At 38.0% G+C, this 27,475-nt stretch overlaps 1 protein-coding gene across 3 annotated transcripts in view; it reads left to right on the top strand.

The window, feature by feature from the left end:
- The window catches only part of RAD54B (RAD54 homolog B), a 97,856-nt gene that overhangs the window by 7,887 nt on the left and 62,494 nt on the right, over positions 1-27,475 (top strand). For 2 of the 3 annotated variants that reach the window (XM_058564614.1, XM_058564613.1), the window contains exon 3: positions 6,245-6,398. In XM_058564614.1, the coding sequence (XP_058420597.1) occupies positions 6,245-6,398 (154 nt within the window). Of the gene's footprint in view, positions 1-6,244; positions 6,399-26,254; positions 27,043-27,475 lie in introns of those variants that run through there. The other variant, XM_058564616.1, reaches the window with a different exon arrangement.

The raw sequence follows: 27,475 nt of genomic DNA, 5'->3' as shown, positions 1-27,475 counted from the left end.
GGGCTTTGGGGAGAAAAAGGGACAAAAAGGAGGAGGATTGGCAATGGATGTTAGCTTAGGGCCGGTCTTCCTCAGCAAAAAGAGGAGGATTGGCATGGATGTTAGCTCAGGGCTAATCTTCCTCACAAAACAAACAAACAAACAAACAAACAAAAAACATTGGCATACAAGTTTCTGTCTGGGTGCCTGTTTTCAGTTTTCTTGGGTATATACCTAGGAGTAGAATTGCTGGGTCATATGGTAATTCTCTATTTAGTTTTTTGAGGAGCTACTAAACTGTTTTCTACAGCTGCTACACCATTTACATTCCCACCAGCAGTGTCTGAGGGTTCCAATTTCACCACATCCTCAGCAACACTTGTTATTTTCTGTTTTTTCTTTTTTTTGTTGTTGTTCTTGTTGTTTTTGCTTATAGCTGTCCTAGTGGGTGTGAAGTGGTATTTCATTGTGGTTTTAATTTGCATTTCACTAATGACTAGTGATGCTGAGCATCTTTTCTTGTGCTTCTTGGTCATTTGTATATCTTTGGAGAAATATCTGTTCAAGTCCTTTCAGGTTTTTAAGTGGCTGTTTGTCTTTTTGTTGTTGAAAATGTCTACTGATTTTTGACTCTGCTTTTTTTTGGTCTGCATGTGTTTGTTTTACCCTACATTTGTTTGGAATTCTGGCCTCAATGTAAGGAGAAAACAGTTTCTCATTTTAAATAAGGTTTCTTTTTTTTGTAAAAGCAGCTTTATTTGGGCCGGCCCCGTGGCTTGGTGGTTAAGTGTGCGCGCTCTGCTGCTGGCGGCCCAGGTTTGGATCCCGGGCGCGCACTGACGCACCGCTTCTCCAGCCATGCTGAGGCCGTGTCCCACATACAGCAACTAGAAGGCTGTGCAACTATGACATACAACTATCTACTGGGGCTTTGGAGGAAAAAATAAGTAAATAAATAAAAGCAGCTTTATTTAAATACAATTCAAGGCCGGCCCTGTGGCTTAGTGGTTAAGTGCGTGCGCTCCGCTGCTGGCGGCCCGGGTTCGGATCCCTGGCGCGTACCAACACACCGCTTCTCCCGCCATGCTGAGGCCGCGTCCCACATACAGCAACTAGAAGGATGTGCAGCTATGACATACGACTATCTACTGAGGCTTTGGGGGAAAAAATAAATAAAATTATTAAAAAAAATAAATAGATAAATACAATTCACATGCCATACAATCTACCTACTACAATTCAGTGGTCTTTAGTACATACAGTCATGTGTCGCCTAACAACATTTTGGTGAACGATGGACCGTATAGATGATGGTGGTCCCATAAGATCAGTACTGTGTAGCCTAGGTGTGTAGTAGGCTATACCATCTAGGTTTGTGTAAGTACACTCTTTGATGTTCGTACAACAACGAAATCGCCTAACAAGGCATCTCTCAGAATGTATCCCCATCGTTAAGTGACACCTGACTGTATAAATTGTGCACTGATCACCAAAATCAATTTTAGAACATTTTCATCACTCCAAAAAGAAACCTTATATACATCAGCATTCATTTTCTATTTTTCTCCAAATCCCCCAGCACTTGGCAACCACTGATCTACTTTCTGTTTCTATAGATTTGCCTGTAATGGACGTTTCATATAAATGGAATCATATAACATGTGGCCTTTTGTGACTGGCTTTTTTTCAGTTATCATAGTGTTTTTCAAGGCTTATCTATGTTGTAGCATGTATTAGTAATTCATTCCTTTTTATTGCCAAATTTATTGGTTTTCTATTGCTGCTGTGACAGATTACCACAAATTTAGTGGCTTATCTTATAGTAGGTCAGAAGTCTAACACAGGTCTCACTGGGCTAAGATCAAGGTATTGGCAGGGTTGCATTCATTTCTGGGGTTTAGGAAATAGTCTGTTTGCTTTGCCTTTTCTAGGTTCTAAACACCACCTCATTCCTTTGCTCGTGGTCACCGCCTTCTATTTTCAAAACCAGCAATGGCAGCTTGAGTCCTCTTGTTGCCATCTCTCTGGTTCTCTGAAAGTGGAACTTATTTGATTAGATTAGGCCTACCTGGATAATCCAGGACACTCTGTCCATCTCAGAGTCCTTAACCTTAATCACATCTGTGAAGTCCCTTTTGCCATGTAAGGTAATGTATTCACAGGTTCTGGAGATTAGGGTGTGGACCTCTTTGGGAGGCATTATTCTGCCTATCACACCAAATAATATTCAATTGTATTAATAGTCTGTATTTTATTTATCTGTTCATCAGTTGATTGGTGTTTGGGTTGTTTCCACTTTTTAATTTGTGAGGTAATGTGAATAATGCTTGTGAACATTTGTGTACAGATTTTTGTGTGGATATATATTTTCATTTCTCTTGGGTGCATTCCTAGGAGTGGAATTGCTGGATCATATGATAACTTTGTTTTTAACTTTTTAATGACTTTTAAAAAGCCAGCCCTTTTCCAAGGTGGCTGCACTGTTTTCATTCCCACCATCAATGTGTAAGGGTTTCAATCCTCCACATCCTTGCCAACAATTATTATTATCTTTCTGAGTGTAGCCATGCCTAGTGTGTGAAGTAGTATTTCATTTGGGATTTTGATTTGCATTTCCCTAGTGGCTTATCTTGTTGAGCATCTTTATATATGCTTATTGGTCATTTGTATATCTTCTTTGGAGAAGTGTCTATTCAGATCCTTTGTCCTTTTTTATTTATTTAAAAAATTTTTTTTTTGTCAAGAAGATTAGCCCTGAGCTAACATCCGATGCCAATCCTCCTCTTTTTGCTGAGGAAGATTGGTCCTGGGCTAACATCAGTACCCATCTTCCTCTATTTTTATATGAGACACCACCACAGCATGGCTTGACATGCTCTGAACCTGCAAACCCTGGGCTGCCGAAGCAAAGCATGTGCACTTAACTGCTACACCACTCAGCTGGCCCCCCTTTGTCCTTTTTTAAATTGGATTGTTTGCTTTTTATTATAGAGTTGTAAGAGTTTTTATATATTCTAGACATAGGTCTCTTATCAGATATGTGATTTGAAAATATTTTCTCCCATTCTGTTGGTTGTCCTTCACTTTCTTGATGGTATCATTTAGAGCACAAAAGTTTTTAATTTTGATGAAGTCCAATTTATCTAATTTTTTTGGTGTTGGTACTTCGTGATTTTGGTGTTATATTTAAGAAGGTGATGAAGATTTCCTCCTGTATTTTCTTCTAAGAGTTTTATAGTTTTAGTTCTTACGTTTCAGCCTGTGACCCATTTTGGTTTGGTTTTCATGTATGGTGTGTGGTAGGAGTCCAGTTTCATCCTTTTGCTTGTGGGTATCTAGTTGTTCCAAGATCATTTGTTGAAAACACTATTCTTTCCCCTGTTGAATCCTCTTGACACTCTTGTCTTAAGGTTTATTTTCTGATGTAGTTTCAAAGGACTAATTCCAAACCCCAAATACTGGTTTATTCTTTTCTTCTTACAATTATATCAGGAAACTAAATAGTTATTTTATTTTTTAAAACTAGTGAGGTAGGCATTTTTGAAATTATATGGCTATTTTTAAACAAGGCAACATGAGAAAGCCTGAAAGTGTTAGACTTAGCAGTCAACTGTGCCTTCCCCTTACTTTATTTATTCCATTCTTAAATTTTTATTCTTAAATTATTTCTCATCTTAGATTGAATTAATCCATACTAAGAAAATATTGTTTGGTGACTTCAGGGGTTTTTTGTTTGATTGGTCTGATAAATACAAAATCTGGAACAAATTAAGTATCAAAATAAATATACTAATGGATAATAACTCATTGAATAATATAGGAATCTGGATCCATACTAATATAGGTAAATAAATACATGGGGAGAAGAATAAGCTCTTCCCTAGAGTGGAATGCTAAATCATAAAAACAGAAGGAATGATGGTGTTAGATGGATGCCAAAACTATGTTTGATCAGGAAATAGGATATCTGAATAGACTAAGCATCCCCTCACAACATACTTTAAAAAATTATAAAGGGAAACATACTAACTTTGCAGGGAGACCTAGCAGACACCACTTTAATCAAGTGAATACCTCCAGTAATGGGACAAATCGATATTATGTGCCTCCTGACATGAACTGTAGTGATATTCCAGACCAAAATGCATAGCCTGAAACTAATTATAAGGAAACATCAGACAATCCAAATTGAGGGACGTTCTACAAAATAATTGGCCTGTATTCTTCAAAAGTGTCAAAGTCACAAAGGATGAATAAAGGTCCAGGAACTTTTCTAGATAAAAGGAGACTAAAGAAACATGCTGGTTAAATGTAATGTGTGATCTGGGATTGGATCCTGGCTCAGGGAAAAAACTATAAAAGACATCATTGGGATAAGTAACCACATTTAAATATGGACTATGGATTACATAATAGTATTATACCAATGTTAAATTCTCGATTTTGATAATTTTACTGTGATTATGGAAGAGAGTATCTTTGGTCTTTGGAAACACACTTTGAAGTATTTAGAGGTAAAGGAGCACAGCGTCTCCAGCTTACTCTCAAATGTGTATACACACACACACATACACAGAGAGAGAGGGAGGGAGGGAGGAAGAGAGGGAAAGTAAATGGAGCAAAATGTGAACAAATGGTGAGTCTGGGTAAAAGGTATTTGGGACTTCCTTGTATTATTTTTGGAATGTTTCTATAAGTTTGAAATTGTATCAAAATAAAGTGTTGCAAAAAGTAAAATTTACAACCTCCATTAGTTTATTGCTATGACTTACCTTAAAATCTTATCAGATAGGTTTTTTGAATGTCTCAGAAATATATTATAGGGGCTGGCCCGGTGGCGCAAGTGGTTAGGTGCGCGCGCTCAGCTGTGGCAGATGGGGGTTCGCCGGTTCGGATCCTGGGCGTGCACCGACGCACTGCTTGTCGAGCCATGCTGTGGTGACGTCCCATATAAAGTGGAGGAAGATGGGCATGGATGTTAGCCCAGGGCCAGTCTTCCTCAGCAAAAAAAAAAAAAAAAAAGAAAGAAAAAAATGAAAAAAGGAGGATTGGCAGATGTTAGCTCAGTGCCGATCTTCCTCACAAAAAAAAAAGAAATATAATGAGTATTTATAGAGTTATGACAACTGTGTTTGTTATTTTGAGTTATTATTTAAAAACAAAGTATGATAGGCAGAAAAATGGCCTTCCAAAGATGTCCACGTCCTAATCCCTGGAACCTGTGAATACGTTACCTTCACATAGCGAAAGAGACTTTGACTGAGTGATTAATGTAAGGAGTTTGAGATGGGGATGTTATCCTGGGTTGTCTGAGTCAGCCCGGTATCATCACAAAGGTCCTTAAAAGTAGAAGAGAGGGTTAGAGAAAGAGATGTGATTATGGAAGTAGGGTCAGAGGGATGCAACATAGCTGGCTTTGAGGAGGAGGAAGGGGGCCACAAGCCAAGGAGTGTGGGTGGCTGTTAGAAGTTTGAAAAGACAAGGAAATGTATTCTTCCTTAGACCCTCCAGAAAGGAATGCAGCCCTGCTGATAACCTTGATTTTAGCCCAGTAAGACCCAAGTCAGAGTTCTACAGAATTATAAAACAATAAATTTGCATTGTTTTAGTCCACTAAGTTTGTGGTAATTTGTTACAGCTGCAATGGAAATCTAATACATATATGAAAACAGAGAAAATAGTATATAAAGAACCCCCCGTACTCATTACCTAAGCTTCAACAATTGTCAATTCATGACCAATCTTGCTTCATTTTTACCTCTCCAACTCCCTCCCCAGGTCCTCCCCACTCATTGTTTTGGTACAAATCCCAGAAATATCTTTTCATTTGTACATATTTTAGTATCTGTCTCTAAAATAGAATGGCTCTTTAAAAAAACAACACAGTGATAGTACCATTATCACACCTAAAAAATTAACAGTATTTAAGTGTTGATTTTAATCCTGAGAAATTTAGCAGAAAAATGGCAATTAACTATGAGAATGGCATGTTATAATTTAAAAACTCTTCTGATATGTTGTTTAAAATACACTATAATTACAAGCATAATTTTCATAACGCTTATAAGTCTTTCAGCTTTTACAACATAATTAAAACTAGTTTAAAAAACAATAAAAATTGGATTTTTAATTTATTTTAAAATATCTGTTCCCTATTTAGAGATAGAGAAACTGGTAGCTCATATTTTAAAGTAAGAATTTATTATGTAAAAATATAGGAAATTAGATTTAATTTCTGCATAAAATAGATATTTTGTTCTTTTAGGTTGCTACAAATAAGAATACTTTTCTGCAGTCACAAAATGATCCTGGAAAATGCAGTTTAAATCTTCTGCCTACTGAAGAAGGTGCTAGAGAAATTAATCACGGGGATTGTTTTGAGGCATCTTCAATGGCAACGTTAGACCCACATCATCCAGGTAAGACTGTATTTTTTATTGATCAGGTTTACACTACACTTGACCAGTCTTATTACAGTATTATTTAAATTATTTACAAGAGTGAATATGTTATATTTGAAAATTATTGATGTAATACCACTAGATTGTTGGCAATTCAGATTTTTTGTTGTCATAATTTATCTTTAATGATTGGATTAATAACCATGTAATTCAAATCTTGTACTTTATAATAGGTGTATGTCTAAGACTGTTCATTGTAACTTACTGGTCAAATATGATCTTTTCCTGAAGTTCAAAATAAATTGTGTTTTTAAAGATTTGCTTTAAAAAATTTTTTCTAAAAAACATGTTAACGGTACTAAAACTGGAGAGGTGAACTTGAAATGAATAAAATCGTTAATTCATTATAGTCCATGGAATAACTTTAAATCAGTTAGATTTGAATTATTATGAAGGTATATAATTGCAGAAATACCAAGCATTTAACAAATGCTCCCTCCCCGCATTGTTGAATTGAGTTAAAATAATGATTGTGGTTCATTTTATATCTGTAAGAGATCAATATTTTTCAGGTAATTAACAATAATTAGGATTGTTCACAGATGTTTATTTGGCCTTGTGAAAGGCAACATTAAGACTACATTGTTCCAAATTACATTTCATTCATTTTTTGGTTGGATAAACAGATTCAGGGAGAGAGCCACATCTGCTGGTCTGTAGAACGGTAACTGCCGTCCTTCAGACACCAGTGCAAGTCAACACAGGGCCTTAAGCGCTTAAGCTTTTTGAAGGACATTCTTGAGCTTTATGATGGTTAATAAATTTTACCTATGAATGGGTTTATTTCTTGCTGGGGCAAAAAGGAATTCTGTATTTTCCCTGCTGGCCAGCATCCTTAGTGCCATCTCTGTGCTCCTCATAACTTTTCACAAGCTGTAACTAGTGTTAGGACAAAGTTGAGGAGGACTTTTGGAGCTGGTATCAATTTAGAGAGGTCCCTAGAGACAGCTCTGGGCGTGGCATTTAGCGGCTGCCCTGTTTCACTGATTTGCTCTCTCCTGATTTCTTTCCTCCTTACTTCCCTCTGTTACTCTTTTCTTCTTTCCATCTTTGTTAGGCTAATGTCCTGTTTTCCCAGGCTCTCTTCTCTACTGTCAAGCGTGTCAAGCAGATAATGATGCACGTATGCCTGTGTCTTTTCTATCATGGTAGCTAATCTCTTCACCAGAGAAGGATATTTAGACTCTAGAATATAATACCTTCCGTGTTACTGATTTGGGGCTTTATTTGTATTCTACTGTGGTTTCTCATTCTCTTCCCTGCTAAATATGAGAAGGGAGTTAAGAGTTAAGATAAATTGAAGAGAGAGTTAATTTACTCAGCCCTTAATCCCTTAATCCCTTCTCTGATTTAGTAGATTCACTGGACTGGGGAACCTGTGCCAACCTCCTGATACCGTCCTGCCTCTCATTCAGAGAGAGGTTAACTGGGGAAAAGAGCATGGTGACAATCATCTTGCTTCCTATGATGATTGCTGGAGAGGAATGTTGTACATAGAAAAGTGTGGAAATGAAAGACCTCTATAGTATACACTCACCTTTTGATCTTTTTAATCCTAGATCCTTTTAATCTTAGATCTAATCTACCTTCAAGTGAAGTCCAAGCCTGCGTGTCCCAGTTAAAATATGTCCTCATTTTTCCCCATCACCTTTTTATTTTGAAACATTTACTACATGTGGAGAAATTCAAAGAATAATCTAATTATCATCCTGAATTTACTAGTTGTTAACATTTTTCCTCATTTGTTCTCTCTCTCAGTGTGTGTGCGCGCGTACATGCTTGCACGTGCACTTTTTTCTAGACCATTTGAAAATAAGTTGCAGATATCATGCCACTTCACCTCTAGATACTTCAGCATGTATTTCATAAAATAAATGCTTTCTCCTACATAAGCACAACATTGTTATTACACCAAACAAGATTAACAGTAATTCATCATATTTAATATCTGGTTCATCAGTAATACCATTTTTGCTTAAGCTAGTTTGAGTTTGATTTCTTTCTCAACTGAGAGAGCCCTGACATTTTCACTCTACTGAACTTCACGTCTCTTCAAGTCTGTTGAGGTCATACTGGATTAGGGTGGATCCTAAATCCAATGGCTGGTGTCATGAGGAGAAAGAGACCCAGAAATACAGAAAGAAAAAGGCCTTGTGATAATAGAGGCAGAGATTGGAGTAATACAGTCGCAAGCCAAGGAGCACCAAGGATTGCTAGCAGCGCCAGAAGCTAGAAAGAGGCAAGGAAGGATTCTCTCTTAGAGCCTTCAGAGAGAGAATGGCCCTGCTGACACCTTGATTTTGAACTTCTGGTCTCCAGACAGTGAGAGAATAAATTCTGTTATCTTAAGCCACCTATTTGTGATACTTTGTTATACTAGTCTTTGGAATTTAATACAGGAAGCCCTAGACCTTCTGATATTCAGAGCTATACTTACATTCTTTAGAAAAAGAAAAAGAAATGTTTTTTTTGTTTCTGACTCCTTCTCCTTCTGATGAAGTGTGAGACCATTAATGCTCCCTCACGCTGTCCAACAACATTATCTTTTGTTATACTTTATCTCTTTACCCGACTCTCCTTCACTAAGCTGTGATGTACAAAGGCAGGAACTTTCCTTTGTTCAGGTTTTAAATTAAATAGTATGAATTAAAAAACATTTTATGACTGATGAAGGGATTTGAGAACTTGTAGATGTTCTCTTGCCTAAGTCCTTTGGCTTTGAAGTGCTTCAGAGAAGTCAGATAGTCAAGAAGCTACTGGAACATTACAGTTTGCAGATATGGGTAATACTTGAAAGAACAGTTTCGGCAATTGTTTGGAACAAAAGTCATATAGTGATGGATATTTGATGAGTGGAAACAGGCAAATGGAGGCAGTGAATGTAAGTAAATAAAGTATGTAAATAAATATATAAATTTGGTTGTGAAGGGAAGGAGTAATATCTTGAGGGACAGCAGGGGACTGGAGGGGTATTTTTTGTTATTGTTGTTTTTAAGGTAGTATGTTGTAGGCTGAGCAGAAAAAGGTAGTGAAAAGAGGAAGATTAAGGATATAAAAAGGGAGTGATAAAATCTTTCTCTAGTGGAGAGATAAAAATGGGTCTGAGGTCCCTGGAGATGATTGGACATATTCTCAGGGGTTTATAAATTCTCAGAGAAGCTTAGAATTTTGTGTTTTCTTTTAAATGATATGAATAAAAGTATGTAAACATATGCTGGATCTTTTGGATGGCCACCTTATAACTGAGTATTATTATAACATTTCATGTCTGCAAATGAGAACAGGTGGACAGAATATGTAGTGCTATACTCCTACCGAATGCAAGTTTCGTCTATTCAAATAGGGTTGGTCAAAGAATTGAGCTATTGTATGCTCTGTTGGAAAAACGGCTTGTTGAATACAAAAGAACCTGTGCCAAATCTGTTGGTACCATATTTATATTGTAATTAGCAGCTTAGTTTCAGTAAAATATCACTATCATTAAATTAATGTTATTTTTGAATTTTATTCGTTTTATTTATATTTGATTTATAAATGTTTCATTTTTGTATTGTGATAAAATATACATAACATGAAATTCACCATTTTAAAGTGTACAATTCAGTGGCATTTAGCACATTTACAATGTTGTGCAACCATCACCACAATCTAGTTCCTGAACATTTTCATCACACTAAAAGGAAACTCTGGACCAATTAAGCAGTCAGCTCCCCACTCCCCACTCTCTTCCCAGCCTCTGGTAACCACTAATCTGCTTTCTGTCTCTGTGGATTTTCCTATTTTGGATATTTTGTATGAATAGAATCAGACAATATGTAGTCTCTTGTGACTTTAAACAAGAAAAAAAGATAATGCATGCACATGGTAAAAAATTCAGAAGGCATGAAGAATATAGTAAAAAGTCTCTGTTACCTGATCCCTAGCCATCTAATTCCCTTCCCTAGAGGCAACCAAGTACCAGTTTTTTGGATATCTTGGAGATATCTGTACATTTGGAAACATATTTGTATGTGTATATTTCTCTCCTACAAATGATTGTTCACTAGCTGCACTGTTCTGTATTGCATTTTTACTGTAACAATATATCTTTGAAATCTCTTTGTCGCTACATTTAGAAATATCTCATTCTTTTTAAAACTACATAATATTCCATTGTATGGATATGCCAAGTATACTTAACCAGTGCATTATTAATGGATATTTAGGTTACTTGACATCTTTTGTTATTACAAACAAAGCCAGAATGAATATCTATATATTATATACATATGTGAGAATATATGCATAGGATAAATACGTTGGAGTAGAGTGCTGGTCTCAAGGTATGTGCATTTATCAATTTGGTGGATTATGATGACTTGCCCTCTGCAGAGGTTAGTACAAGTTTATACTCCCACCAGCAAGTATGAACAATGTACGTATCATTTATTGTGATGTTCAATCTATATATAAGTATATACTTATACTTTTTGTTATTTGACAGTCTAATAGTTAAAAATGTTATTTTGTTGTGCTTTTTTTTTTTTTGGTGAGGAAATCAGCCCTTAGCTAACATCCGATGCCAATCCTCCTCTTTTTGCTGAGGAAGACTGGCCCTGGGCTAACATCCATGTGCATCTTCCTCTACTTTTTATGGGACGCCGCCACAGCATGGCTCGACAAGCGGTATGTCAACGTGTGCCCGGGATCCGAACCTGTGAACCCCGGGCTGCCGAAGCAGAGCACGTGCACTTAACTGCTGCGCCACCAGGCTGGCCCCTTGGTGTGCTTTTTAAGTTAAACTTTTTCTTTTTTTGCTGAGGAGGATCCGCCCTGAGCTAACATCTGTTTCCAATCTTCCTCTCCTTTTTTTTTTTTTTGCTTGAGGAGGATTAACCCTGAGCTAACACCTGTGCCGGTCTTCCTCTATTTTGTACATGGGTCGCCACCACAGCATGGCTGATGAGTGGTGTAGGTCCACGCCCGGGATCTGAAACTGCAAACCCGGGCCACCAAAGTAGAGCCTGCCAAACTTAACCACTACACCATGGGGCAGGCCCTAAGTTAAACTTTGTAATGTTATATTTTGAGATTGTTTCAAATTTACAGAAGAATTTGAGAATATTACAAAGAACTTTCAAAAATTTGACCACATTTGTGTGTGTGTGTGTGTGTGTGTGTGTAATTTTTCTGAACCAATTGAGAATAAGTTGCTGACATGATTCCCCATCACTCTGAATTCTTCAGTATGTATTTCCTAAACAGGGCAGGCTTCTATAAAAGTATGAAAGTACAACCATCAAAATCAGGAAATTCTTTGATACAGTACTACCATCTGATCTACAGATCCCATTCAACTTTCTCCACTTGTCCCAATGATGTCCTTTATGGGGAAAATAAATTTAAAAAATGAGTAAATGATCATTTTTTCCTGCTAGTCTAGGATTACGTGTTGTTTTCATGTTCATGCTAGTTTTCATGTTCCTTTAGTCTCCTTTAATCTGGAACAATTTCTTAGTCTTTGCTTCTCTTTTGTGCAGAATTTTAATATTGAGTTTTTAAATTAAAGTGTACAGGCCAATCATTTATAAAATGTTCCTCAATTTGAGTTTGTCTGATGTTTCCTGACGAGTAGATTCAGGCTATACATTTTTGGCAGGAATATCACAGCAATAATTCTTAGTATATCATCAGGAGGTATATGATGTCAATTTGTCTTACTGTTGGTGATAGTAAGTTTGATTATTTGAATAAATTGGTGTCTGCCAGGTTTCTTCACTATAAAATTTTTAGTTTTGCCTTTGTACTTAATAAGTATCTATGGGGAGATACTTTGAAACTATGTGAATATCTTGTATTTAATCAAACTTTCACCCAGTGGTTTTTTTTTTTTGTGAGACGATCAGCCCTATGCTAACATCTGCCAATTCTCCTCGTTTTTTTGCTGAGGAAGACTGGCCCTCGGCTAACATCTGTGCCCATCTTCCTCCACGTTATATGGGATGCCGCCACAGCATGGCTTGCCAAGCAGTGCATTGGTGCACGCCCGGGATCCGAGCCCGCGAGCCCTGGGCCATCGCAGCGGTGCGCGTGCACTTAACGCTTGCGCCACCAAGCTGGCCCCATCACCCAGTGGTTTTAGCTTCCATTGATTCCTACCTAAATGTGATTACTGTGATTGTTGCTAAATGGTGGTTTTCTAATTCCATCTATATTTATTTGTTGGCATTCTGCTGGAAGCAAGAGCTTTTCCTTCTCCCTATTTATTTGTAAATTAATTCTTACAGATTCATAGGTTTCTGTTTTATTTAATGGGTTATAATCTGTCATTGTCATTTATTGTGATGCTCAGATTGCCTCAAATTTGACCATGGAAGCCCCTTTACAAGGGTTCCTCTGTCCTTTTGACAATCCCCATCAATTTTTGAGCACTTTTGTACTTTTTGGCACAATAAGATCTTCCTTACCCCAGCTCCTGAAATTAGCCAAGGGCCCTGATTCCTTTTTAATGGAGAATGGTATTTAAAAGCCAAGACCTGGGCACTAGGTATGCTTATTGTTATTGCAATGTTATTGCTTTTGGCCCTTTCAGTGGTAAATGGTAGGAAATATTTATATATATACTTACATGTATCTCGATGTTAAAAACCATGAGTTATTACTAATATTCCTATTCCAATTCCCATTCAGTGCCACAGGATTCAGTCCAGTCTTTACTCTTTCCATGGTTGCAGCCCCTCTTTGATAGTGAAGAAATTGGTTACCGTTATGCTAAATATATTTACTTATTTACTCATTTCACGTGTATATAACCAGTCTACCAAAAAGGGACCAAAATCAATAGTAAATGTTGTTGTGAAAAAGGGAGTTTGAGATTTATATCCTTACGAAAAATGGTTACTTGAACAAAATATGGATTTTTGTCACAAAAGTTATGAGGCGTGGTAAATCTTCTTTTGTTTATGTGTGACTTTATTGACTTTCTTAGCACCATCATAAAAAGGATTATTTTTATCAAATATTTGTGATTTTTTAACTTTTCCCAAGGGCCTAAAATCCTTTGATATTCAAATCAGTCTCTTTCTAAGCACTTATCATGTCAGCTTTTTGCAAAATTTGCCATTTCATTTTGCAGTTGATTTTCATTATATTGTCATATGGTCTTCAAAGAGACTTTGATGTTATAGTTAAGCCTTAAAATATACTTGAATGGGAACTGTTTTTTTTTAAATTTGTGATCAGTTGATTGGTGAATATTTTTTCTGTTATAATGACTCTTAATTCCTTATATAACTGTAAGGAATCAAATCCTGAATACTCAGACTCACTATATCCTTTTTTCCCATAGAAAAGTATATTAAGACTTCAGGAGGCCATCCTTTGTCCTTTATGAAGATTTGGATCAGGGAATAAGTAGGTGTCTTAATTTTGGTGGTGTGTAGAGTTGTTTCTCAGTTCAGATTATTGGACAATGTCAGGAGGCAAGTCTGCTAAAGAGGGAAAGCATGGTAGGTGTATCCCTACCTTTTTTTTTTTTTTTTTGGCTGAGGAAGATTAGCCCTGAGCTAACATCCATGCCAGTCTTCCTTCATTTCGTATGTGGGTCGCTGCCACAGCATGGCTGATGTGTGGTGTAGGTCCTCCCCCGGGATCTGAATCCATGAACCAGGGCCACCGAAGTAGAGCATGTGGAACTTAATAACCACTATTCCATGGGGCCGTCCCCTCTCCCTACCTTTTTTAAAAACACCAGTGAACGTAATTCTCTCCTAAATAATTTGCCTTTAGTTCTCAGGGTAAAGAAGGGCTTTTGAGGCAGCCTACACACTGGGACTACCTACTGGCACTATTCTTTTGAATTCCTACCTTGGACAGAAGTGCATAAATTTGCTCAACTTTATTCTGGAATCAGGCCAGTAAAAAACATTTGGTCATTTGAATATCGACCCTCCTATGTGTATCCCTCCAAATCATCTTAAAGCATGTCTGAAACTACTTAGGTATTACCCAGGACCACCTCTAGGAAACTGAGTTACTGAATTCTCTCCTGAGAATAGAGCATTGCTAGCTTTTTTCCTAAGATGGGGCACTCATGGGAAAAGGCAACAATCAGATGATAATACATTTGGAGCAGTGGTTCTTAATTAACATGGATTCTAGAGGGTTGTGTGTGTGTGGGGGAGAGTGTGGTATAAGACCTAAAATCAAGGCTCAATATTATGTGCTGCCTTGACATCTGGTAAAATCAAGAGGGCCTTGAATGGCCTAACTGCAAGTTCCCCTGCCCACTCTGCTCCTGAGGATAACATCCTCCTTATTAAATGGATCAGGGGCAGTTTGTGCTTATCCCTGAGTAGCAGGTTTCGGTTCACTGCCAGCCACAGAATTATGTAAACAAGCCGAACCCATCCTCCTGCAGGAGCCAGGGTGCACCCCACCCTCTTGATGCTACAAAGCCTGCCTCCCACAGCCCCTGGTGGTTCACTGTGTTCCCCAGGGCAGCCTGCTTGTGGCCCTGCCTGAGTGTGGTTGTCCTCCTCCCCTGGGCTGTGAGTATATGTGACTGCTGTTGACCTCACCTGTGTAGTGTCAGGTGTCATGGGTTTGGCCATCCCCAAAACCCTAGAGCAGGAATCCCATCCTCACAACTGAGTGAATAGGAGGCAATTAAAACAGAGGAGGACATACACATGGGCAGTTTTCTAAGGAGCTTTCCTGAGTTTCTCAAAAAGTCCTGTAACTCTTGCTATCCCTCCCCCAAGGCTAAAAAACTACTGCTGTATAAACTTAGTGAGATGTATTCCCTAAGCTGTCTTTTGGAAAATTTCTTCCGTCCCTAGCATGTAACTTGGTCTAAGACTTCCTCAGTTACCTGGATTGGATGCAGATGAGAATATTCCTATTTGAGCAGAGCTTTCATCCGGGAATCCGCTTTATGCTTTTGGGAGGGCCAGTGTAGAATTACTGAAAAAATAATGGTGTTCGGCCTTTACTTTTTGGGGAGTGAACTGCCTCTTGCCTCTTCTTGAAATTGCCTCTTGCCAAATATCTTGCCTCTTATTTGAATCCTTATTTAAAAATAAATGTGGAGAAGTGGTGATTTAAGATAAAATAGGCAAACAGAATAAGCACAATGGAAAGAAAGAAAAATAACAAATTTTTTTATTTCACTTTAGTATGCTTTTGGTTCAAGAATTGGTAAAAATACTGCTTATATAATTGAATTTTATAGGCATGGGTAACTGGAAATTCCAGGCTTCAGGATTGACTGGTCTAATGGTTTAAAGGATGTCATTGTGAGCCCAGTTTCTTTCTGTTTTTCCCATCTGTCATCCACAGGATTGATTTCATTCTTAGACTGGCTCCCTTCAAGTTGAATGATAGATTCCCGCAACCACTGAGGCCACATTCTTCCTTTTTCTCATGTCTGTTGACACGCAGATGGTCCCTACTCATTAAATAAGATTTCTTAACTTCATGGTGATATTGGGCCATTTTCCTGTGACCAGAGGGATTCCTAACCTTAGACCTAGAGTACCACGGTGAAGAACAAACCTTTTATTTGTTTCTGAGAATCATCAGTGTACCAATCAGGTACATACTCTTCATCTCCTTTCTTGAAAGTGGGAGCTATTGCACCCAGATTTCCTGGCTGCTACACAGTGGGGGAGGGGTGATATGGATGTTGGTAAGCCATCCTCAATATCCATAATGTTAACTATACTGAAAAATGACTAAGAGAAAAAATGGCTAAAATAAATATGAGTAGCTTAGCAACATTTTTAGTATACAAAATTTAACTAAAAGCCAGATTCCTGCCAACCAGCTTCTGGGGCAGAGGCTCCTTTAGCTCAAAGTATTTTTACCCCAAGGATAAGACTTGGCCAAACTGAGTTCTTAATAGGTGGCTGGGAGCTAGTCTATGAAGATGTATGTAAATTTAGATTATATAGAGTAGGTCTGTGATTTATGTAGCATGGCTGGAGTAAATTTTATAATTTGACTCTGTGAGATAATAAAAAATAATCTATATTGTTCTTTGCCCCCACTTCCTGGCACAGTGCTCCTAAAACCCTTGTAATTTCCTCAATGATAAGGGTACTAGGAGCGTCTTATGTTCTAATATTGATTTTTGTCCCCAGGTCCTGACACAGAGTTCCTAAATCCCTTGGAATTTCCTGGGTGATAGGAATGTCTTCTTTTTTATTTTCTGAGGAAGATCAACCCTGAGCTAACATCCATGCCAATCCTCCTCTTTTTGCTGAGGAAGACTGGCCCTGGGCTAACATCCGTGCCCATCTTCCTCCACTTTATATGGGACGCCGCCACAGCAGGGCCTGACAAGCGGTGCGTCGGTGCGCACCGGGATCCGAACCCTGGCCTCCAGCAGCGGAGTGCGCACTTAACTGCTATGCCACGGGGCCGGCCCCAGGAGTGTCTTCTAATGAGGTGACTCTTGGTGGGTTCCTGGATGGGGGCTAGTCACCAGAAAGATCAAGCCATGATTAGAAGCTTGGAATTTTCAGCCCCATCCCTGTTCTCCACAGAGGGGAGAGGGGCTGGAAATGGAGTTAATGATCGAATATGCATATGTGATGAAGCCTCCATAAAAATGCCCAAAGTATGGGATTTGGAGAGCTTCCAGATTGGTGAACATGTGGAGATGCTGGGAGAGTGATGGCGCCCAGACGTGGCATGGAAGCTCTGCGCCTCCTCCCATATACCTTGCCCTACGCATCTCCTCCATCCGAATGTTCATCTGTATCTTTATCATATCCTTCTATAATAAACTGGTAAGCAGTAAGTAAACTGTTTTCCTGAGTTCGTCTCAGGACGAACTGAGAATTTGCTCTAGCAAATTAATTGAACTCGAGGAGGAGGTTGTAGGAACCTCTGATTTATAGCCAATTGGAAGCACAGGTGACGACCTGGACTTGCGATTGGCATCTGAAGTTGGAGGGGCGGTCTTGTGGGACTGAGTCCTTAACCTGTGGGACCTGACGCTATCTTCAGGTAGATAGCGTCAGAATTGAGTTAAATTGTAGGACACCCAGCTGGTGTCGGAGAATTGCTTGGTGTGGGGAAAACCCACACATCTGGTATCGGAAGTGTTGTGAGTGTGGTAGTAGTATGCAATAGAGGAGAAATGTAGGAGGGGGACTGAATTTTTCTTTCTCAGACTCCTTCAGTTCTGTAAGGGTTTTCAAGATCCCTGAAACTTAGGTTTTGATTGTCTTGAGTGCTTAACATCGCAGAATATCATCACTAAAGCACAGTGATAAGCTATAAATGCTATAACTGAGAGTGATTCGTAGGACTTAGATTTACCCTAGTTTTTACCCTTACCTTTTTTGTTAAAGTCTTCCTTATATGTTGCATTGTTTTATATTGAACATAATCTTATGTGCCTGCTCAGATCCTCGAGATACCATCTACCTCCTAGACTGCCCTGCTGCTGCTGGAGACTGATCTGTTTGTTGCTTAACCTGCGCGGTAGGGCCCTACTCCGTGGTGGCCACCATCCAGCCAGGCTGACGACCCATACTCGGGGAGGGTCTGGCTCCTCCTGCCACTTCCAATCTTGGATGGAACAGCACACTACGGGGCTTAGGGGAGCACCCTGCACTTCTGTGGAGACTGGATAAGACAGTCTGGAAGCTAGTTTACTGGAGGGAAGTTTACTGGAATTTACTCTTAGTGGGATAAACTTTGACCAGTGGGAAACCAGAGACAGGAGGGAACTTGCCGGATCAATTCCTCTTTTGCCTCCATGGACTACTCTGAGGTATGGTTTCTTTTTGTAGTCTACCCGGAGATGTTCCAAGGAGAGTACCAAGTGGATGCATTTGCCCAGTGTCTTTTCATAGCTTGTTGGAAAGTGGTAGCGAGCACTTTGCTTTACATAGTTCCTTGCCTCAGTTTACTTTTTTTTCCGCCCTTGATGCCCTGTGTATCCAACTCCCAGGTAAAGTACCAGCATTCTAATCATCGCTTCAGGCTCTATTTGCCAGAGAACCTGGGCTAAGACAAAGATTAATAAGGTGTATAATCCTTATCTTTTTTTTTTTTGGACTATCTCCTAAAATATAGAAATAATTTCAGTAGTCACAGTGTTCTTTTTGCCTAAAAAATAGTTTATGGAAAATAATCACCCCTACGCCACAGTTATTCCTTACTATTAAATTTAATAGATCTAATTATCTGAATTCTATTTTAGAAATTTAGCTTTGTTCAAACTTCCCACATTTTTAATGGCTAAATTATGTTAACTGCTATATTTATTTTATTTTTAAGGATAATTTTTGTACACTTTATAATTTTTAAACATAAAGAAAAGTTGCAGGAATTTTACATTAAACACCCACATGTATACCCACCACCAAGATTCTGCAATAAAAATTTTACTATATTTACTTTATTATATACCAATTCATCCATCAGTGTATCTTATTTATTATTTTTTTGTGTGACGGAGATTCACCCTGAGCTAACATCTGTTGCCAATATTCCTCTTTTTTGCTTGAGGAATACTGTCCCTGAGCTAACACTCGTGCCAGTCTTCCTCTACTTTTTGTATATGGAACGCCACCACAGCATTGCTTGACGAGTGGTGCATAGGTCCACACCCGGGATCCGAACCCGCAAACCCTGGGCCACTGAAGCAGAGCACGCGAACTTAACCACTATGCCACCAGGCCGACCCCTATTTTACGTTTTTAAAATAAATTTTAAAGTTGCAGACCTCAGTACATTTTTTCCAAAATTCTTCATGCATTCATTCAGATTAATGTACCTAATTGTATTCTCCCAATAAAGATATCTAAAATACTACAGATAAAGCTAAACTCTTATAATTTGTACCTGTAGGAAATAGGTCTTATTAATATGAGTGTTGTGCTTCAAATCAGTGATGCCATAGAGTATATATCCACCTACAACTTGATTTTTTCATCAAGCCAGACGTTAGTTAAAGTGGTGAAAACAGATTTTATTCAGTAAGTACTGACAGTAGGGAAAGAGCTGAGCTCCATTCTGATTTGTGCAGAGGTGATTGGGCCTTTTAAAGGGACAATGAGAGAGTTGGAAGGGGGAGCAAGGGGGGGTTCAAGTAGAGTCAGGGAACTGAAAAATTACGAGTTGGCCTGTGTGAATGTGATGGGGCAACTTGTGTCTGCTAGCTAGCAGTTATCAGAGTTAGGATCCTACCTTCCCACTGAGAGTGGAAGACAGAGGTCTTCTTCCTGATGATTACATTTCAAAGGAATGACTTTCAGGTCCTTGAGAAAGACATTCCTGAGTTGTAGGAGATATACAAACATCTCAAAGGGACAGAGGAAAGATTCCCAACTGTAAACACTCTTAACAAAGGGAGGTCAGGGGCCTATGGTCAGATGTTGGCTAGAAAAAACAGTAAATTATTTTGAGAGCCCTGAGCTTTTTGAGAATAGAACTCAAAGGAGGCTACGTTGTCCCAGGGATGGGCCTTTAGGGTGCTAGAAGCCGTGCTAGGGTTCGTCAGGTCTCTCAGTGCAGGGATTTGGATGGAGTTGTTCTGTGCTGAGAGTTCTTTGCAGTTGTCACTAGTGTGCTTTGGAGATTTTTATTTTCATTTTAGAACATGTAGATGTACCTCATTCTTTTAATTGCTGCAGAGTATAACCATGGTATGAATATTCATGGTTTATTTAGGATTTTTATTAAAAACAATCCTGCAGTGCACATCCTTGTGCATGTGGTCTTATGAACATATGCAAATATTTCTCACTTGTCAGATCATAATGTGTTTGCATTACATTTTAATATGGTCTGCCAAATTGCCTTCTAAAGTGGCTCTGCCGTCATTATGTGTATGAGAGAATTTATTTCTCCGCTTTCTTTAGCATATGCTATTAAACTTTTTAACTTTTGCCAGTTGAATGGGTAAAAGCTACTATGATCTTTTAATCTCCATCTCCTGATTCCTTGTGAGGTTGAGTTCTTTCTATATTGGACATTTATATTTTATTCTTTAAATTCCGTTTGTGTTCTACATCCATTTTTGTTTGCATTGTTTTTCTTAGGTTGTAAGAATTATTTATAATTTAATTTTGATTATATAAGTAATACATGAATATATTTTTATGAACTTTCTAATAATATAGTTAAATTAAAAGTTCTTAACTGTTCCCCTCAATCTTAGTCTCCTTCCAGTAATAGCTGCTGTCATTAGTTTGTTGCCTATCCTTCTAGACCAGAGCTGTCCAATACAAATATAGTATAAATCACATATATAGGTTTTAAAATTTTCTAGTAGCCATGTTAGGAAAGTAAAAAGAAGCAGGTGTAATTAATTTTTATAATACAGTTTACGAAGTCTTTGAAAGCTGGTGTATGTTTTACATTTACAGCACATCTCAATTTAGATGCTGAATTTTTTTTTTTTTGGTGAGGAAGATTAACCCTGTGCTAACATCTGTTGCCAATCCTCCTCTTTTTGCTGAGGAAGATTGGTCCTGGGCTAACATCTGTGCCCATTTTCCTCTACTTTATATGTGGGATGCCTGTCACAGCATGGCTTGATAAGCAGTGCATAGGTCCACGCCCGGGATCTGAACCTGCAAACTCCAGACCACCTAAGCGGAGTGCGTGAATTTAACCCTATGCCACCGGGCCGGCCCCTAGATACTGAATTTTTATTGTGAATTCTTGATCAGTATTTAGATTTCATAGTTGAAAAAATAGATTTGCATACCCAAGTTCGAAACAAAAGTTGTTCACTAGCTGAATTGAGTTTTAAAAAATTTCTGTTTATATTTGTATCTACATTGACAAAACTAATTCATCTTTTTTAGAAGAATTGATTTGACTTGGAAGCAAAAGCATATCATTTTCAAAAATATGTCTGTCCAAGTTAAGTAACTCTGTGTCAACTTGGTATTATTAACATTGAATTTAAAAGAGCATTGTATAAATTAAAAAGCAGCTCTAAATTTATCAATATCAACAGTGTTTTTCAAATTTTTCTTGTATTTTTTGCATGCAATTTATGTAACACTCTTAATTATAATTAAAATTCTCTATTGATTCATGTTAGAAAAATGTAGAATGTCACTTACTAATTTGTATTGTTATGAAAATTTTTACATATAATTACAACATATATTCTCTTGCTTATCCAGCTAGGTCACAAATATGCTTTTCTTTTTCTTGGAGCTTCAAATTTAGTTCGTTCGTATATAGTATGATATTGAGAGAAAACAGAAATTGCGTTGCTGTTTTTTGTCTTTGATTACTGAATGTTTGGCAAGCATTCCTTTTGTTTCAAAAACAGTCTTGAATTGGAGTTCAAATATAATAATTCTTTATAAAACTCTCCATGACTCAACCAATGAGCACTGGTGCAGAACAAAACAAATGATTAAATGAACTGTGTTCTGTTTCTTTTACCAGGTCCACAAACTGGCAGTGACTCGTAGTATTTGCATGCATATTCCAAGTTGCTTTAACAGCTATATTCACGGCACATTTCTGCTTCAGAAAATTGACCACAATATTTTCATAATGTATGTGGAACAAAGTAATAAATGAAACATTCATTTCTTGTTTTAAAATTTCAGTAAATCCAGATTTTTACCTAACTTAACAGAGCACCATCTATTGTGGTAGAACTATTTTTTTTTCTATGTCTAGCTGAAATTCTTTGACAGATATAGAAGATTCAAAAATATCTCGGCCATGAGTTCATATATATATTTGGGTTGGAAGACGAATTGATAGCTTTTTTTGTAAATTTGGAAATCCTTTGAGATAAAATGTGATCTAAGTATTAATAGTGCAATGTCTGTTATGTTGTACAACTTATTTAAATCTAAACAAAAGTACTTGTGGGGGCTGGCCCCGTGGCTTAGCGGTTAAGTGCGTGCGCTCCGCTACTGGCGGCCCGGGTTCGGATCCCGGGTGTGCACCGACACACCGCTTCTCCAGCCATGCTGAGGCCACGTCCCACATACAGCAACTAGAAGGATGTGCAACTATGACATACAACTGTCTACTGGGACTTTGGGGGAAAAGAAAGGAGGAGGATTGGCAATAGATGTTAGCTCAGAGCCGGTCTACCTCAGCAAAAAGACGAGGATTAGCGCGGATGTTAGCTCAGGGCTGGTCTCCCTCACACGCACAAAAAAAAGTACTTGTGATTTTTTAAATTGTTGAATCAATTGATGTTAGGTCTTGTATTCTCTAGGCAGTTGTGGGTTGCTTAATTGAAGGTGTTTCTTTTTTAAAATATATCTTTTAAAATCTTTTTTCCATAATTTTCTAACAAAATTTCCATAACTGAAATAATATACTTTTTTATTATCTCTCTGTCTAAAAATGGTTTTCTTTTTTTGTGTAAGAAACCAAGCCATTTTATAGCTGGCCAAAGTTACAAGCTCAGACATGTTACATATTATTTAAAAATATTTCTTGATATTTAATTCTGATTTGAGGTAACTAAACTTCATCAATTCTTGTTTGTAGAGAGTGAACTTCTTGTCATATTTGCTATGTGTTTGTTGACAATGTCTCTTAATATTGTCTTTAAAATTTTTTATGCAATAAACAGCTTATTCTTGTTCTGCTCTAGCAAATTGCATTTGGTGTTCATTGTGAAATTTGCAATATGCCTGATTCCAGTCTCTTTTTTTCTTTACTGTTCCAATAAGGGTAGTACTAGCTTCTACATCTCCACTTGATTCTGCGTCAGTAGTATACTTTTTTTTTTTTGATGAGGAGATCAGCCCTGAGCTAACATCTGCCAATCCTCCTCTTTGTGCTGAGGAAGACTGGCCCTGGGCTAACATCCGTGCCCATCTTTCTCCACTTTATATGGGATGCCGCCACAGCATGTCTTGCCAAGCGGTGCGTCGGTGTGCGTCCGGGATCCGAACTGGCAAATCCCAGGCTGCCACAGCAGACCGTGCGCACTTAACCACTTGCGCCACCGGCCCAGGCCCTGCTTTTTTTTTAATTAAAAAATGTGCCCATTCTTATTTTTTTAGCTAGAAAAATAATTTAATTATAATTAAAACAGTAATAAATATTTCAGATTAATCAATTACATTTTACACAGGGTAACAGTGTAATTTGTGTGTCTGCATAAAATATCCAAACAAATCATTAAATGTTATATCAGTGCATAGAAAAAAAATCTTTCAAATGGAATCACTTTGTTAAGATCGACTACACTGGTGATATGATTATGTGTAGCATCAAAGAAAAATTGCATTGGACAAATTAAAAGGGCAAGAAGACTTGACTCAAGACTGTTGCAATAGGGGAGAGAGGTTGAACTCAACTCCCAATACAATTGGCACTTACAGTGCCCATGGGCAGGGTAAGGGAGTCCGTGGGTGAAAAATTACTGAGGGGAACTTGGGTAGGTATCAAGGGTTGGGGATGCTCCATAAACTGGTTAAGCAGGATTCTTGCCAACTTTGGGCCTGGCAGGCCTCCAAGGCCAAGGCCTAGTTGAGAAGAGGGCTCAGAGGAGCATGGCTAAAGTTTGGTCAAAGGGGGAGTTCTTGTCAGTAATATTAGAAACAGTAGTATCATATGTGATGAAAGGGTGAAGTAAAATGTCATCCTACCAAACAATAAAGTTGTGTTTAATGGAAAAATATGCTGCTTCAGTTTAAAAATTTTTAATTTAAATTAAAATTCAATAAAATTTGAAATTCAGTTCCTCAGTCCCCTTAATCACATTTAAAATGCTCATTGGCCACATGTGGTTCATGGCTACTGTATTGGACAGTGGAGTTCTAGATGTTTTTAGAGTGCATTTTCGTACATATTTATGTACCTACATTCTGGAGCTACATATATATTTTCCTACAGAAATATTTAGCTTTGGGTGTTTTTGGTAAGCATAATGGAATTATATTGTATGTATTTTTGTTTTACTTGCTCTTTTTACTTACCATATGTTTTGGAGCTTGTTCTGTGTCAATACATAGAAATCTGCCTCTTTCATTTTAATGCTGCCAGAGTAGACCACAGTATGGATGTACTCTAGTGATTTTAACTTGTCCCCAACTGATGTGATCTTAGATTGCTTCCAATACTATGCAACTACGAAGAATGCTCTGTTGCTCCTTGTGTCTGAGTGTTTTTCTAAGGTATGTTCTGAGAAGTAAAATTACTGCAATTTTAGGTTTTACACATGTAAATATTAATAGATGACTCTCAGATTACCACCCAAAATGCCATTTTACTGTCCCATCAACAGTACAGAAGAGTACTCTTTGCCCTGCATCCTCATCTACTCCTGACATTTTCAATCTTTAAGAATTTTGCTGATCTTATGGATGAAAATTATTTTTAGTATACATTTCCTTGATAGTGAGATTGAGTGGTCTTTCATATTTTTATTAGTATTTCATTTCTTAGTACAATACCTATATTTCGTCCAAAAATAACAAAATATTATCTAAAGACAGTATATGTCCTATGTTCTTGCTTTCCTTTGAGTTCCTGTGGTCAGGTTGTAGGGGCAGGTCAATTTTCAGTTTGCATCTTTATGGACAAGAATTGTTTGCATTACTGTTTTCTACAATTACTGAGCAATAAAACTACTCAAAGACAATGAAAGGCTAGGACTACTAAAGAATCAGATTACCCAGGGGGATATACCAGACAACATTCCATAGAACACCCAGCACTTTTTCGCTTTTTTTCCTGACAGATAACCCATTTAAACCTTCTAGCACATTGTCTGGCTCATAGTGAAAAGAATGAAAAACAAGACATTTTTGTAGAACTACAGTTCCCTTGATAGGGGCTGTATCTAGATTCACCTTTGTTTTCCTTGGAGCATTTTTAATGGGTGTTACTAATTGTCTATTTGAATGGAACTGTGTTCAAGTATGTTCCAATTCATTCTCCTGTCTGGAGAAACATGTATATTAGGAGAAATAGGCTTATTTTGCCTACATTGTTATTTATCATGTTTTCAAACAGGGATTAGAAAATATATTCTGAGCACGCAAATTGGTGGCCTTGCAAATAGCTTGACTAGCTGTTCACTTTCATAGTCCAAATTATGTGAATGTAGGTAAATAAAAATTTTTCTGGGGCCGGCCAGGTGGTGTGGCGTGGTGGTTAAGTGTGCACGCTCTGCGTCGGGGGCTCTGGGTTCCCGGGTTTGGATCCGGGCTCGCACGCGCGCACCGCTTGTCAAGCCATGCTGTGGCAGCGTCCCATATAAAGTGGAGGAAGATGGGCACGGGTGGTAGCCCAGGGCCAGTCTTCCTCAGCAGAAAGAGGAGGATTGGCGACAGATGTTAGCTCAGGGGCTGATCTTCCTCACACACACACACACACAATTTTCTCTATAATAATAGCAAATGCGATTTTGTTGTGTGCGGTGTTAAGGCGTGATTATGCTGTTCTCACTGTGAATAGTGTTTTTTTACACACGATAAAGCAGGCTAGCATATTCACATACGTTACAGCTAGAATAATCCATTGCCTTAAAAACATAATTTTTATCTTCCTAGATTTAGTGTTCAAGAAAAATTTCTTCTTAAGTAACTGAAAAAAATGCTCAGTGGCTCCTGTAGACTGTAAAATGAAGGAGAAGCTTAGCTTTACTGTGAAGTCTGAGTCTGGGTGTAACCTAACTAGCTAGAGGATATGCAATTCCTGATTGACAGCAGGACCAGCATTATGCAGATTTTGTAAGAGAGAACAGCAGCTCAGAAACAGTGATTAGAGGCTCTGTTAGGAATCTACATTCATCATTCATATCTTTAGTTTTTCATTTTTCTGTCTATTGAATTTGTAAACAAATAGCACAAAACAGTTCCTTTTTTGTTTTTATTAAAGTGATACTGCAGTGCAGTTTCAGTCTATCAGCTAGGCATACATTTGTGGAAATTCGGCATTCTCACTAAATTAGCTAATTTTTAGCTGTGTTCCATGCTTATCTCTAGACTTGTGTATATTAAATCCTCTCTCGAGCTGTTCTCTTTATACACAAGTGTGTTTGCTTGTGCCTTCCTGTCTTCTTCAGTGAGAAGCTTTATGTAGGTCAGGCTTGGCTTAAGCAGATTTCCTGAACCTGCGTCAGCTTAAGCTGGAGGAATTTTAATAAACCCTCCCCGTAGGCGTGGGCCTAAATGAGGCTAGCCTAGTTAAGCCTGATCTTTTTTCTGTTTGTGAAAAGAGCTGAGAAGAGCTGAAGGCTGCATGGTGGTTTCAGAAACTGCCTACTTAATTTGAAAATAACAATGGTAGGAAAGGCTAGATCTTCCAATTTTACCTTATCTGAAAAGCTTGATTTGCTAAAGCTTGTGAAGCCATATGTTAAAATTCTCGAAGAACACACTAATAAACATTCAGTAATAGTGGAAAAGAATAGATGTTGGGATATCATAGCAGTTAACTATAATGCAATTGGAGTAGACCGCCCTCCTCGAACAGCGCAGGGCCTACGCACCCTTTACAAAAGGCTCAAAGAATATGCCAAACAGGAGCTATTGCAGCAAAAAGAGACCCAATCAGATTTTAAAAGCAATATTTCTGAGCCAACCAAGAAAGTTATGGAGATGATTCCCCAGATTTCCAGTTTTTGCCTGGTAAGAGACAGGAACCACATACAAAGGTAAGCTTTATTTTATTTTGTTGTGGAAAATGATGGCGCCTCCTATCTATTGGGCTCTGGCTTAGTGGTGATAGAGATATGCATAGTAAGCATCCCCACTACGGGAGCAATGAATAGTGTCTTTGTTTTGCATTCTTAAAAAAGAAAAGTGAGGCTATAAGGAATTTTTCTGCTGCATTTGATTTAAGCCACTTTTTATTGTCTTCCCCTCCCCCTTCCCTCCCTCTGTAGTTTCTAAAAAGTAAAGGTTAGAGAGGAATAAAGGGATGAAATTTGTGACATCACCTCATAAACTTTTAAAGCTTTAAAATTAAATTGCTTAATTAGCTTCTGAGAGATACATTTTTCTTATTTCATTTAAGATTACATTTCATTGGGATTTTCAATTTTATGTAAAGTTAGCAGTTTCCGGAGAAATGGAACTCTTGCTTTT

Source organism: Diceros bicornis, chromosome 21 (assembly GCF_020826845.1).
Source record: "Diceros bicornis minor isolate mBicDic1 chromosome 21, mDicBic1.mat.cur, whole genome shotgun sequence".
In the NCBI taxonomy this organism is placed as follows: domain Eukaryota; kingdom Metazoa; phylum Chordata; class Mammalia; order Perissodactyla; family Rhinocerotidae; genus Diceros; species Diceros bicornis.
The sequence above is the reverse complement of the archived record's forward strand: the minus strand, read 5'-3'. Positions and strand labels throughout refer to the sequence as shown.